General features: G+C 40.9%; 2 protein-coding genes across 2 annotated transcripts in view; one reads left to right on the forward strand and one right to left on the reverse strand.

Moving 5' to 3' along the window:
* RPF1 (ribosome production factor 1 homolog) overlaps window positions 1-15,762 on the forward strand; it is a 1,036,037-nt gene that overhangs the window by 391,947 nt on the left and 628,328 nt on the right. The gene's annotated exons all lie outside the window — the stretch shown is intronic.
* The window catches only part of MCOLN2 (mucolipin TRP cation channel 2), a 50,510-nt gene that overhangs the window by 9,339 nt on the left and 25,409 nt on the right, over window positions 1-15,762 (reverse strand). The window contains exons 6-10 of the mRNA XM_049771252.1: window positions 13,062-13,161; window positions 9,631-9,743; window positions 7,646-7,795; window positions 6,094-6,195; window positions 5,861-5,983 (exon numbers count right to left, since the gene is read on the reverse strand). Of these exons, the coding sequence (XP_049627209.1) occupies window positions 5,861-5,983; window positions 6,094-6,195; window positions 7,646-7,795; window positions 9,631-9,743; window positions 13,062-13,161 (588 nt within the window). The remainder of the gene's footprint in view (window positions 1-5,860; window positions 5,984-6,093; window positions 6,196-7,645; window positions 7,796-9,630; window positions 9,744-13,061; window positions 13,162-15,762) is intronic.

Here is a 15,762-nt window from a genome sequence, read left to right on the forward strand (position 1 = left end):
AGCAACTACAAAGGCAAGATGCACAGCGTATAAGGTTTGTAACCAAAGTCACCCCAAACAATGATCTTTCCTGTGCCTTTCCAACATTAGATACAACCCTGAAGAAACTGATCTAAATTCACTCTCCATAGAGACCTGAAATGTCCAGAGGAGGAAATCACTTAACAATATGTAGATTACTTAACAGGAAGACAGGCAGGTCCAAAAGTAAATATCTTCCATCTCCTCCCCTAGCTTTAAGACAATGAAGTAAAAGCCAATTTCTACAACGACAACCGTGACAGCACACTAAATAATTCACACTTCTTAGTTCCTTCTGGAATCTAACCAACTCCTTTCTTCAGTTTCCAGAACTCCTAACGGTCTATACTTCAGGTTCCAGTATGCAGATAGCCACTTCACACTAATTCATTCTTTATTATTTGTGCAATTACTTAGTATCAATCTCAATACTGAATCTAAGTCTGTCTCAACATTCATGTTTTTCCCCCTTATACCTCCCCTCCTCTGTACATGTGGGATTTACTTAAAACCACCAAAGGTTAAAAAAGGCACCTACTGAATCCACAGACCTTGTGATTTTGTACCACACAAATTGGCAGTGAACAGGAGCCAATTTTAGTGGCCAAATTCCACTGTAGAAGTGAACTTCAGAAATACTCAAGGTAAGGTTAGTGAAATAGCATATGACTAGCTATGTCTTTGATGCCCAGAATTCTGTGACACCCTCCTCTAACACTGTACCATCAGGCTGAGCACACAAGAGGTAATCCTAGTCCCCAACTCCTACTGAGTATGATCAAGAGTCTCTAGAAATGTTGGATATCGCCCTTATAACAAATACTCAAGATAAAAGAAACAAGGCCCCATGTGCTTCCATTCTTGAATAACAACGTTTCTAAAGAATTGGCCTTTTTTTTTTTTACATTTGGGCAGAGGGGGTGCATGTTTTGGGGTCATAACCAGCTGTACTCAGAGACTATTCCTGTGCCTGTACTCAGGAGTGGCCCCTAGAAAAGCTTGAATGAGATGTTGGGAACTGAGCAAAGTTTGATCACATGTAATGCAAGTGTCTTACTCCCAGTAGTATCTCTCCAGTCGCAGGTCCTGCTTTTATTCCTACAGAGATAATGAACCTCTGAAAACAGGCACTGCTGTCTCTTTGTTTTTTGATCATTTGACAAAATTATTGAACCCTGTACTATGCCCTATGGTGGGCATGGGAGTAGGGGTAAGAGAGGAAATAAGCCATAATTTTTGCCCATGAAATCTCTTCATGATCTGTCTAGAAGAACTGACAACTCTTAACTCCTAATAGACATTTGAAAAATATTAAATGGTATCTCCATAAAATAATCTCAGTAGGTTCAGTGAATACCCCAACAAGAACCCAATCATTTGTTCCAATAATGATGATTTTGTAATGGAACCAAAAAAAAGTTTAATTGGAATGTAAAAACAATCTTCAATGGTTTATGTGGAGAAAAAAAAAAACCGAAAAATCTGCTTCAAGAACTGGTGCTAAGAGCCTTATGCAACATTTAGATGAAGTATTTTACCTACCCAGCAGTTCTCTTGCATAAAATAACCGCTTGGCAAAAAACAGACATTAAAACCTGCAGTGCGGGTTCTGCCAAACTTTCACCTATGGCACAGAGGAGTCCAACCATTATTCAGCACTTTAGTCTTCTCATTTGTAAAATGGGAGCAAAGTAAGACTATTATTCAAGAGGTTTAAAAGAAAAAGTCCTCTGGAAGCTTAAGAGCCACATTAGAGTAATGCGCTTCCAAACCTCATCTTAAATTATTAAGCATCCACAGTCTTTCACCCTTTGTGCCCAGACACTTTAAAAGGACGCCGTGCCGAAGTCCATTAGTGCAGGAATGAACATCACTCCAATACGTATGAGACCTCCTCTTTCTTTCAGATGAACCCTTGAGATCAGATGTCTAACAGGAATAAGACAGCTAAAATAGGGGGAGGACTCCGACCAGCAGTACAAAACTCCTGCTCTGAGCTTTCAGTTTGTTTGTGTAAAAGAAAGAGTTAGAGTCCACACCCAAGGCTGCTGTGATCTGAAAGATCTCAGGAAATGCTTGCTGAGAGGATCAAGATTCAAAGATCTGGGTAACACCAAAGGCTTTGCTTCGCTTTAGCAGCCAGTGGCAGAATCAGAACAGTGTGTGTGTGTGTGTGTGTGTGTGTGTGTGTGTGTGTGTGTGTGTGTGTGTGTGTGTGTGTGTAAGCTTCAGCCTGATTCACTCAAAGAAGTGAACTGGCATCTCCATATCTCCACCTCTAGAGACACTGAGGGATACTCAGCACAGCAGGGCAGCTTAGGAACAACCTGTTTCCTCCTCAGGGGATGATGATAGGGTGTGGGTGAGGTCTGGGGGTATGGGGCATGCTGAGGAGTTAATCCAAAGCTCATATGATTCCTAAACTCGCCTGGTCCTTTGAAAGGACAGAGTTGAGCATATGAACCAGAAAGAAGCACATTATTTCTGAGGGGAAGCCCAACACAAGCTCTCCTTTCCCAGTCCATCTATTCTGGAATCAGACTAAATGTGCTTCTACAGTAGACTCTTAAAAACACTACCAAAAACCCTACAGAATAATGATCAGTATGTACACTGGGATTTGACAAGCCTGGGTATGAATTCTATCGCTGCCATTTACAAAGGTGCACCACAAGAAAATTATCTAAACTATAAAGATCCCTGTTTTCCATAAAAAGATCATTTTCTCCACATTGCTACTGGGACAGTTAAAGTAGCGAGGGAGGTAAAGGTCCCTGGGTATCTGAACTAGCACTCAAGAATGTAAATTTTAGCAAATATAATAAAGTATCATAGTAAATTTAAGCAACGTTAGCTACGAGTGCCTTCTGGAATAGTGATGGGAGAGGGCAAAAGAGACAAGCCCATTCATCCAGGCCTTGGCCCCAGTGAATTAGCCTTGCTCCTTAGGCTTTGTATTTATTCCACGCAGAGCAACACTGCCCTCTAGCGACAAAATACGGGAACACGTCAGGATTTTAAGGCACAAAAAGGAAGAGAGAAAAAATGACTTTCCTGGACACAAAGAAAGTAAATTCTACAGATCAGAAAGATTATTTCTTAGAATGCCTGTCTCGAAGACATGCAGGGGTGAGGGAAGAGGGAGATGAGAGGCATTAGTGGTGGGAAGGTTGCACTGGTGAAGGGGGGGGGGTGTACTTTTTTTGTGACTGAAACCCAACTACAAACATGTTTTTAATCATGGTGCTTAAATAAACATATTAATTTAAAAAAAAAAAAAGAAAGAAAGAATATTTCCGGGTGAGACATTCAGTATAGAAAGTAGGGTTCTTGCCTTGCATGTATCTAACCACGCTTGTACCCCAGCACCACATACAATCCCCTGAGCACTTCCAGGAGTGATCTCTGAGCTCAGAACCAGAGCACTGTCAGGTGTGGCCTTTTTTTTTTTTTTTTTTTTGGCCACATCCGGTGGTGCTCAGGAGTTACATCTGGCTCTGTGAGCTCAGAAATCACTCCTGTCAGGCACGGGGGACCATGTGGGATGCCATGATTTGAAACACCGTCCATCCTGGATTGTCTGCTTGCAAGGCAAATGCCCTACTGCTATAATATCTCTTCGGTCACCCAGGGTGGTTTAAAAAAAACAACAGAAAGAGTATAACAAGAAAAAAATTACTTATGAGTTACCTCTGAAGCAGAAACATGGAAGTTTGGGGATACTAACATGATCAAGGTTCTCCATTAACCCAGAAACTATCACTTTGTTGTACAGTTTTCTCAAGTAGAAAAAAAAAAAACTGCTCCATTTTAACATGGTCAATGAGATTATTTTTAAAGGAGAAAACCTGAGTCTATGGCTGTGACTTGCTATTGTGGAACAGCACAGAAAGTTTGAGTTTTCTGGATTGGTCATGTTGTGTGAATAGATAAAAAATGTGATTTGGCGAGGGGGGGTGCATATTTGTCTAGCACGAAGCTGACATGGGACTGACCTAGGACAAACCTAGGTTTGATTCCTGGTAACCCATATGGTCCCCCAAGCCTGCCAGGAACAATTTCTGAGTGCAGTGCCAGGGTATGGCCCAAAAATAAAAAGAGAAAAAAAAGAAAGTAAGTAAGAAAGAAAGGAAGGAAGGAAGGAAGGAAGGAAGGAAGGAAGGAAGGAAGGAAGGAAGGAAGGAAGGAAGGAAGGAAGGAAGGAAGGAAGGAAGGAAGGAAGGAAGGAAGGAAGGAAGGGAGGGAGGAAGGGAGGAAGGGAGGAAGGGAGGGAGGGAGGGAGGGAGGGAGGGAGGGAGGGAGGAAGGGAGGAAGGGAGGAAGGGAGAAAGGAAGGAAGAAGAAAGAAAGAAAGAAAGAAAGAAAGAAAGAAAGAAAGAAAGAAAGAAAGAAAGAAAGAAAGAAAGAAAGAAAGAAAGAAAGAAAGAAAGAAAGAAAGAAAGAAAGAAAGAAAGAAAGAAAGAAAGAAAGAAAGAAAGAAAGAAAGAAAGAAAGAAAGAAAGAAAGAGAAAGAAAGAAGAAAGAAAATGTAATTTAGCCACACATTAGGGTTAATGTAGTAATTGTGATCAAAACTTAAGGCTAAGCTGTTAAAATGAGCTTTAAAATAATCCTTTTTTTTTTTTAATCCCTTTCTCCTTACAGAGCACCAAAGTCAAAATAACTGAATCCCAGACTGCTGCTAAAATAAGGAAGTGCTTAACATAGTGTCTAACACTGGAACATAAAGTAATAGTTGTTAATACTTTAATTGTTATTCCAATTGACAGATGTTGATGAAATAAAAAAATGTAAGTTGCAGTAACCCCTTTAATCTTCTAGGCCTACTGGGGCTGAGGAGATCATACAGTGGATAAAGTGCTTACCATGAACATGCTGAATCCTTGGCATCACATATGGCTCCTGCCAGCACAGAGCCAGGAATATGCCCTTAGCACCTCTGGGTGTGGCCCCAAGCCCCAAAAGAATAATAATAAGAAAAAAAGCAAGACCTACTTAACATTATTTCATTTCCTAACATAGCAAGCCATCAGTTGTACCATTTTTAAAACATAATATCTGATCATGACACTTTGATATTTTCATGACTATGATAGTTTGAAACCAGGGAACAGTTTATTTATTTGTTTGTTTGTTTGTTTTTGTGCCACACTCAGCAGCACTCAAGGGTTATTCCTGGCTCTGTACTCAGAAATTGCTCCTGGCAGGCTCAGGGAACCACATGGGATGCCGGGAATTGAGCCAGGGTTCCACCCTGGTCAGCCAGGTGCAAGGCAAATGCCCTGCTGCTGTGCTATCTCTCCAGCCCCAAGGGGACAGTTTAGAATACAGCCACAAACCAATTGCAAGGAAGTACAAAGATGAAGCTCTAAGCAAAATAAACTTTAAAGAAAAAAATGAGTTATTATTTAAATCACACATATAAAAGGGTCATTGTCAGCGACACTGGTCCACCATTACTCCCCTCGGTTAACTGGGATTTAAAAAACAACAACAACAACAACAACAACCTGCAACTTTAGAAAAATTTTGTGATACTTTCCCTCAATTTTTTTTGTTTTCCTATAATTACCTGTACATTTCTCACTTGGCAAGCAGTGAAGTTATTATTCATGATTTCAAACAACTCTGAAATGTGTGCTTCCATGGCCAGTAGTTCTTGGTTTAATAACCTGACATCACTCTGGTATCTTGAAAAGGATAGGGAAACTGGGGCAAAGACCTCTGCTGACTGACCTCTATGCTGTGTATGAAGAACAAGAGGAAGAAGGCCTGCACTGGGACTTCACTGTCTTGGGTCATACCTCATCTGAGGAAAGAAAAGAATGCAAATTGCATACCTTAGCATGATATGGTCCTAAGACGATCCAGCCACAGAAGGTGTAGCCCAGATAAATCATACCAGCGCAAGCACAGAAGCGAAGAACTTTTGGCAAGGAGGCCTGCATCGTTAAAATAAGCACCTGAAAAAAAAAATTAACAGAATGGAGGAAATGAAAAAGTAGCAACTAGAACCCAAAGAAGAGATGAAAATCAACCCCAGTTGATGTATACAATCTTGTATCATCCTTACATTATATGCTTGAAAGTAACCCAGGTATCTGATGACTCCAACCCAGACAAAAAGTGTAGATGTTCCAAGCAAAATGCTGCACAAATCATAATTTGTGAGATTCTAAAGAATGAAAACACAAAACGTTATTTTATTCTACTCAATTATCAATTCTAATCAATTATCAATTTCACTTTAAACTTACTAGAATGAATGCTTCCTGCCTCTCTATGAGTAATACTAGGATTTTAAAAGAAGAAGAATACAATTGCACAATTTCAAATACATTTATTTTCTTTTAGTATATTGATTGGTTGAACGATTTTGTTTTTGTTTCTGTTCTGGGACCTTAAGCAGCAGTGCTCAGTGCTGACCTCTGTGGCTCAGTACTCTGGGGACAACTGTCTCTATCACATGCAAAAAGTACTCATTTCTTCCTGAACCAATTTAGAAAATAATAATATCCTGAATCGGAAACTGCATTTACCTTTAATCTACTAATGAAAAACTTATAGCTTTTGCCAAGTATCCCAAAATACCATTGAGTTGCTTTTGAAAGAAAGTTCAAACATGATTTGGGAACTCTACTTTCACTTTTAGAAAATTCGTATTCTAATTGAAGAAACCAGACACCAGCACAATTCTAATAAATCATGCTAATTACAGTGAGAAATGCCGCGAGTGATAACTGGCTTCTCGTGGAATAGCAAGAGGGGACTGGGTAATAACGCTACTACAGGTAAATGGGCAAATACTGAAGGTAGCACACAATGATGAGAACTGGCAAGATATGGAGAACTGCTGTGTTGCTAGGTCAATGAGCACAGAGGTAAAAGGGGAGAATCCTGGTAAAATAGGGGTAAAAGAGGGTGAGGATACTAGACCTGTGCTAAAAGTTAGTGGGTACTTCATTTCAAGATGGTTCCAGAAGGCCGAGAGAATTCTAACAGCATTTCCAGGAAAAATGACCTGCATGAGCTGCCTGCCCAGAGATACAAGACTGAGGTGGACATTTAAAAAGAAAGCTATCAGAGCAGAGCAGACCAGAGAGGAAGTCAAGTGTGAGGAAATCCAGAGGTTGCAAGATGAAGAAAAGGGTAGAACTCTGGCCATCAGGAGTTTGTTCAGACTCGTCCATTGACAGCACATTGTGCAGGGGAGAAGGTCTAGTTTGAGGAGTGAAGAACATATTTGAGATGAAATTATTGAAGTACTCAAAGTTGTGCACTCACATAAACCTCTACCCCTTTATCTTATAGCACCCAGGGGTCAGTGGGATAAACACTGACTCTTGACTAGATTGTTTCATGGATCAGTTGGTTCTTTCATACCCAATTAATCTTCAAATTTCAGTTCCTTCTTTATCTGAAATATGAAGCTAGGCTAGCTTTCCTAAGAAATCATCATAAGAATATCATCTTCCACAGAGCATTAGAGAGAGCCTCTAGAGAGATTGGAAAAAGAAAACACAACAATTACATGATAATCGCCATGAAGGTTTTCGATATTTAAGGACCTGAGGTCATCCTTCAGAACAGAAAGAACAAAAAACTTCAAGTGGTGTGCCTCTCACCTTAGCTTTAATTTCCATTTTTAATATGGATCCAATTATTGTCATGAGATCGCTGATAATCACTAGGACATACCATCCATTGATGAACTCCCATTGGTCAGTATTACACGCATGGCGCTTGTACTTTTCCAGGAAGAAATTTAGAAATCTCTGAGGAAACACATCAAAAACATTTCTTACCAATAACATTGTCTTCTAGAGACAATCAGAGCAAAACAGTGCTTTGAGCTGTGAAATGTTGCCTCTTTCAATTCTATAGAACCTCTTCAAGAGTGGACATGAAGGGTCGAAGGGATAGCACAGTAGGAAGGCATTTGCCTTGCATGAGGTCAAACTGAATTTGAACCCCAGCATCCAATAGTTCCCCAATCCTGGCAGGAATGATTTCTGAACACAGAGCCAGGAGTAAGCCCTTGAGCGCCACCAGGTGTGACCCCCTCCCAAAAAGGAGTGGACACAATGCTACTCATCTTCCCTATGGAAACATCCTGTCAAGTGTTTGTGAAGTATCTCAAACATTAAATTGCTGGATCATCTCTAAACTAACTTGTATTATAACTGACACACAATGCTGTCCAAACTCACTTATAACATGTGAGTTATATATTATCGACTCATTCAATCTGGCAACATACCAAATGAAGCAAGTGACAATAGACCTCACTTCCAAAAGAAACTGAGGCTAGAGAATTTAAATCAGGACTTGTGTTCAGGTAGGCCACAATAGATTCCACGATGCCTTAAGATTCTTCCTTGTTTTGGTAGAACCAGGACCTCTACCTTGGATTTTAATTTTTAAGGGGCTTAAAAGGGGGGGATAAGAAAGATGAACGCAGTAAGTTCACCAATGTTTCAGGGAAAAGGAGAGTAGAATGCAAACTATATTATCGCTCCAGAAAGGGTATTTTAATGACTCATTTTGTCAGAGCCCCAGAGCAAATCTACATATAAATTATGAGCCAGAATAAGATTTGTGGTGACTTGGAATATTTAGTCACAAGTAGCCTGAGCTTTAAAAGGTACAACTATACTCAGAGGAGAATTTTTTTTGGGGGGGCACACCCATTTGACGCTCAGGAGTTACTTCTGGTTATGCACTCAGAAATTGCCCCTGGCTTGGGGGACCATAGGGATACCTGGGGATCAACCCCTGGTCTGTCCTAGGCTAGCGCTTGCAAGACAGACACCTTACCTTTAGCGCCACTTCTCCGGCCCCTAAGAGAAGATTTTTTTTTTGGGGGGGGGTTGTTTTTGGGTCACACAAGGTGGCACTCAGGGGTTTCTCCTGGCTCTATGTTCAGAAATCATTTCTGGCAGGCTCGGGAGACCATATGCCATGGCGGGATTCGAACCACCGACCTTCTGCATGCAGGGCAAATGCCTTACCTCCATGCTATCTCTCCAGCCCCCAGAGGAGAATTTTTAAAGGTTTATTTGGAAAAAACAAAAAAGCTAAGGTGCATGTCTTGCACCATATGATCTCCCGCTTGATAAAGCTGGGTAAACTTCAGGGTGGCCGTGGAGGCTCCCTGGCACTGCAGGGCCTGAGCCGTGCTGCATCCCTTGGCCATTGTTGAACTGCCAGCCAAGTCAACGATCTCTAGCCAGGGCTCTCAGACCTCCTGAACACAGCTTGGCAACCAACCAGTTCCCTCCCCACAAACAGAATAAAGTATCTGTGCTTCATTATTCCTCATTTACCACATCTCTGTGCTTAAGATAAACCCCCTGCAAGTAAAGAGACCTCATTTATTCAAAAGCTTGAGTTCACTACTGTGCGCCTTTCTATATAAGCTCTGTCTTAAACAGGATAATTATCTGATCCCCCTGACACATCTGGAATCTGTCACTTCCTTCACCTCTGGGTGTTTAATGCCTCAAAGGGTGTATTCACTCAGAGGGGTTTCCTCTATGATTTAGTCAAGGACTTGAAAAGCACCACCAGGGCTGCCAGGTGGAAAGGGGAAGACTGAACATAAACTTACCTTGCGCAACTGGACAGCGAGCACAATGGATCTTGTGCACAGAATGAGAGACGCCAAGCAAATCACAATGACAAATGCATCAAATATAAGGACGTACTGAGTATTTTTCTGAACTGAGGAGATAAACATTAATATTAAACACACTTTCCTTGGGCCTCATTTTCAAATAAGATGACAGCCTGGAAAGAAATTTACATGATAAATCCTTAAACACTGGATACAAATAAAATGCCCTGCATTGAGTGGTCAACTAATAAATAAGGCAAGGCAAGTCCAGAGTTATATGTTCAAAAACACATACTGAATGTATTACAATGTATTTATAAATCTTTACAATCCCACAGAAGGTGGCTCATTTGTGCTTCATTCAAGGAAGGCAAAACTGATAAATTATGAGTCCTTTCCCATAAAAATACATACATCAAACTCTCCTTGATGCGAACATGAGCAATTTGCATGCCACCATTCAGAATGCCCATTTCTTTCTGACTTATTTAGCTTTACTGTATCTTGCCAGCAAAGAGTGCCAATTTGATAAGCTTTCTGTGAACTTCGAGAAAATAACTTCCTAGAATGGAAGTGAGAGGACAGATCTTTGACTTGGAATACATAGCAGCAATAGGAACAGACAGTGAGTGGAAAGACAAAACCGTACCTTATCAGCTCACAAGCCTCCCAAGGTATGTGGCTCAGCCCTGCTGAGTCTCTTGCCCACCCTGCAGCCTCCTCTCCTGACACTCAGCCATCCTGCCTCTGGTTCTCATTCCTTCTCCTTCATTTTTCTCTCCCTTTTCTGCCCTGCACCCCCACTTTTCTCTCCCATTCCTTACCCACCCACCCGCACACACAGGTTGATTCCTCTGCCTGCAAAAGTGCCCTCTTATAACTCACTCCCTTTGAATGACTCAAGCTTGGCGTTTCAGTTCTTCTTCCCCCAAACAGAATCCCTAAATTTTCATCTTTACTTGCCTCTTCTGTATCCCTGCAATTCACAGGTACCCCTATCTCTTGCCCCCAAGGATAGCTCCTTATATTCCCCTTTGTTTAGTGACTTCTAATCATGGCTTAACAGGAGAAGAGATAGAGAAAAAGCAAAGAAGTCTCTACAGCCTGATGGCCTGGTCCAAGTCTCTGCCCAGGAAGCTGTGGAGACTTAGGTCTCCTCAGTTTCTTCATCAAAAAAAATGGGCAAGACTACAGACAATGACCGGAATTGGACAAACTAGTTTGCCTGAAGCCTAGAAATGGTCTTATGTCAGGAAACTTCAGGGGTAGGGTTTCCTTGTACTTAGGCCAAAATTTTTTCTTTCCATGACCCCCATACTTTGGTGGGCCCATGCAAATAATAATTGCCACACTAACATTGTTTTTACAGTGCTCCTTTGACTCCAAACCTTTAAGAAACCACTAGTAAAAATATCTGGAACTGCAAAAAAAAAAAAAAAAGGTTTACATTAGTGTTAACATATATGCTTTTAGTTATACTAGCATTCTGGGGGATAAAGGAGGGAGATAAGAGATATATGTTTGGGAATAGGGATGAAGGGAGGACAACTCTGCTGGTGGAAAGGCCCTCATTTATTGTCACTGTGTACCTTAAATATCACTGTGTAAGATTTGCCGTTATATATTCTAATAAATGTCTGTCATTTAAATAAAAAAAATGGGCAAGATAAAAACGTGCCTGCCACATGGGATTTGTTGTTAAATAAGGCCCTATTTATGAAAGCACGTGGAACAGCCCTGGGAAAGTAACAACAGCAGGCAGATGGTTCATAGAGTAACACAGTGTTTACTATCCCCCTACAAACTAAAACTAGGTAGGTATTTTGACTGGACAGATAGTATCAAGGATAAAGCACTTGGCTTAAACATGGATGACCCCTCCAGCACCTTATAGGTAACTCCTGTGCACAGAGCCAGACAGGAATAGCCCGTGAGCAGTGCTGGGTGTGACTCCCAAAAAGACATAAAACCTATTTTGGTATCAGAGATAACATTGGAGCTAATGTGATTGTTTTTCACACAGCCAAACCTGATTCCATCGCTGGCATTCCATATGATCTCCTGGCACTGTCAGGAGTGAACCTTGAGAGCAGAGCCAGGGGCAAGTCCTGAACACAGCCAGGTGTGGCCCCAAAGTACATACTCAGCTATGCATTTTGTTCAACAATGCAGAGAGTGCCAAACTTAATGTTTCATCCAGCTTCTAGATCAATGCAGAGACCTCAGAGAACAAGAAAAATGCTTATGGACTAGACCTGCTAGAGCTTGTGGAGAAGACAAGTTAAGAGGCAGAGGGAGAGAAAGTACAGTCGACTCTAAGGGATAAATAGAATCAACCTGGAAACCACACAGACCTCAAAAGGAAGACAGCTCAGCTGAAAATGGCTTTGGGTTTTCTGTCCTGAGCTTACAGGTTGAGCTTGACAACCAACATTTTTGAAGTGGTGGCAGTAGAAGCCATATGAAGACAAACAGAAATGCAAACAAGGAAGGACAGAGGAGTGAAAGAAAGGGAGCAGCAATGTGAGAGGACCAGAAAAGGAGACCTTCAGGGAAGTCTAAATCTGGGGCATTACATTATGCCAGCTTTTCAGAGAATCATTGAAGAGAAAAGTCAGTGTGTCCACAGTTATCATAAGCAGGGTCCTGGGGTTGGTGGTATGAGTGATGCAGTCTTATCAGGCTGCACAACAGAAGCACAACAGGACTATAAGACATGCACTGAGCATCTTTTTCAGCTTTAGCACCTCTGCTACAAAGTGAAACATGGAGAGCAGCAAGAACTGTGTCATTGTTTGAGAGGAATGAGTGAAATTACCTACACCAGATGCTTGTGAGAATGAACCCCACACCCAGTAGCAACTTACAATGGTTTTTTGGTTTTTTACTTAGTAGGTCAAGTCAACTCTAAATGGCATCTACTGGGCAGGCAAGAAATAAACAACATTCAAGATCATTTGAAAAAAATGGGGACAGGAGGGAACTGGAAAGAAAACACAAAGGTTAAAACACTGTCTATCATGCGACTGATCCTGGTTCAATGCCAGTCTGGCTCCAGACTATTAGTTCCTAGGTCCTACTGCCTGCCTGTTTTAATATAATCATGATTTGATGAACACAAATTTAGGGCTAAAGAGAGAAACTAAGGCTTTCATGCAGCTGACCCCAGTTTGGTACCCAGCACCACATATGTCTCCTGAGCCCCACTAGAAGTGATCCCTGAATATAAAGCAGGAACAAGCACTGTACAATACTGGGTTGGCCCAAAAACTCAAACAAAACACACAAAAAACAAAAAGTTGGACAATTATTTATGCCACTGAGTGCTCAAAATGTGATTTCTGGAACTCACTGTCCAAATAAACCATATGACCCTAAATAAAACAATAAAAAAAAGCAATGGCTCAAGTATACTTCATACTTACTAGTTCCAGATATGTTCAAGTTTTTGCATTCTTCAATCTTGGCCTCAGTGTCAAAATAGATTTTGATTTTGCCACTGTGAGCTTTATTGTCAAAGACAATCTAGAGACACAAAAGCATGAAGAGGTTATAGTTCAGAAGAAAATAAAACCACTTAGATAATTTCTGCTTAAACTAGCCACACACATATAGCATGCTTATCTGGAAAGAATGCCACTTAAGAAAATGTCATCACAGGATTCTTTCAACACAAAAAAGGTGTAAAATTATGGTGCAAAGGAATACATAAGATTCAACTAAAGTAGCATTGTGGCTGAGGAATGAATAGAGTCAACCTGGAAACCATACAGACCTCAAAAGGAAGACAGTTCAGCTGAGAATGGCTTTGGGTTTTCTGTCCTGAGCTTAATGAAACTTAATGAACTTAATGAAACACTTAAAATGAAACACTCACTATACTTGGGTACAAAGAATGAGAACTCACTAGTCAACAGTGGGCAATAGAACATAAAAATATGTTATACTGAATGAACTTTAAAATGATTTGTTTCAAAAGAAAAAAATGATTTGCTTTAAGGAACCAGAGAGATTGAAAAGGGTTTTAGGCACTTGCCTTGCATGTAGTGAATGCTGGTTTGAGCCACAGCCCTACATGACCCACCATGTACCTCTCTGGGCAGATGAGTCAGTAGCAACACCAGAATTCCTGAGTGTGGCCCAAATCCTTTTCCATGCTTCTTGCTCCCACCAACAGACAAAGAAGTATTTTCTTAAATTTAATTCTTTGGATATGAATTTGTAAGTTTTTCTTGGCTGGAAAGTCTTTATCCTATTTGCATCGAGTACTTTCAGACATTCATTTTTAATTGCTAGTCTGTGGACTAGTAATAGTGCATAAAAATTTCCTACAAATTCACAAAGAAGTGATTAACACTTAACAAATGTTATGCCTGAATTGGGCATATAAATATTACTATAAATATTAATATTTTTATTTCTGCCTTAGCATCTACAAAATTTTTTTTCTATTTTATCATTCCATATGTGTAAAAAGCTTGAAAATCACTGCTTTAGAGAGTAAATACCACTCCAAGTTGACTTGGAGCATGTAAGAATTCCAGATACTGGGGTTGAAACAATAGTAGAGTGGGTAGGGTGTTTTCTTTGCATGCAGCCAACCCAAGTTTGATCCCTGGCATCCTTTATGGTTTGGCCTAAAAACGAATGAGAGAGAGAGAGAGAGAGAGAGAGAGAGAGAGAGAGAGAGAGAGAGAGAGAGAGAGAGAGAGAGAGAACTCCAGATACCCATCACATCTTTTACATTCTATTTAAATTCTATTGGTATATACTAAGCATTTTGTAGCCTGGGAGAAGCAGTTTAGAGGCATTCCTGAGAGACACCAGACTTTGGGCGTTAAGGCTAGTGCCTAAATCTTGATTATTTCACAAGCCTCTTACTTGGTCATAAGAGTATTTTGGAACACATCAGAACAAGTTTGTCTTTGTAACACTCATGTGCTTATAATTTATCCACAGGTCACCCACACAGTCACTCTCCAAGTTCATTTCCAGTGAATTTCTGAGATTTTGTAATGTGTTTTGTAATATGTGGGTGGTCACCATGGGGCCCAGGGAGACTCATAGTGCTCATGTTTTTCACTGCATGTCACAATTCAGAAAAACACTTATTTCTCTATTTCTGATTCTCTCTTTCTCTTGCTGGGTACTGTTTCTAGAGCATGGTCAGAAGCAGAGCTGTTGGGACTCAAGAGTTTATACTGACTGTCGGTAAATGAAGAAACTCTCTTTGGAAGAGTTAAGCCAGTGGACTCTGACAAATTTCAGCTCTACATTTAGCTTTAAAGATCAGCTTTAGTGTCTCAAGAAGCATTAAAGGAAGCATGTATGATGTAAAATTCATGAAAGAGAGAAGGCGGGGCCGGGTAGGTGGCGCTGGAGGTAAGGTGTCTGCCTTGCAAGCACTAGCCAAGGAAGGACCGCGGTTCGATCCCCCGGCATCCCATATGGTCCCCCCAAGCCAGGGGCGATTTCTGAGCACATAGCCAGGAGTAACCCCTGAGCGTCAAACGGGTGTGGCCCAAAAACCAAAAAAAAAAAAAAAAAAAAGAAAGAGAGAAGGCAGGAGGCTCTCCCATAAATGCAAGGATTCTTCTGTACATGTGTCTCCCCAAACAGAAGCAAACACCAATGCTCTGCAGACTGGCCTTTAAAAAAAAAGGTTGTTGAATTACTGTGAGACATAGAACAAGAAAGGTTTTGAGTTGCTTGGGTATATGTATTTATGGCTTATATGGTGTATATTGGGTATACGGTGTCTGAGCACATGTTGCTCAAATCTCTCCTCTTGAGATGTGTAGTTTCCTGTTTTCATGCTAGGTTATAAACAGGTGCTTTCTTCACCTTTGAGAGGCTCTCACTCTCTCCTGAGCACGTTACTCATTACTCTTTCTTTCTTGTCCTCAGTACCTCCAAATAAGATCTATTCTTACTTCAAAAAATAAAATTTGTTGATGGTTGAGTTTTGGCCATATAATGTTCCAGCACCCATCCCTTCAACAATAACGTTCATTTCTTGCCATTAATCTCCTCAGTTTCCCTCCCATTCTCCAACCCCTCCCACCTGTCTCTATGGCAGACACTATTCGCTTGCTCGCTCTCTCTCTTTCTCCAGCCTTTTTTCCC

The sequence above is a fragment of the Suncus etruscus genome, chromosome 4 (genome assembly GCF_024139225.1).
Source record: "Suncus etruscus isolate mSunEtr1 chromosome 4, mSunEtr1.pri.cur, whole genome shotgun sequence".
NCBI lineage: Eukaryota > Metazoa > Chordata > Mammalia > Eulipotyphla > Soricidae > Suncus > Suncus etruscus.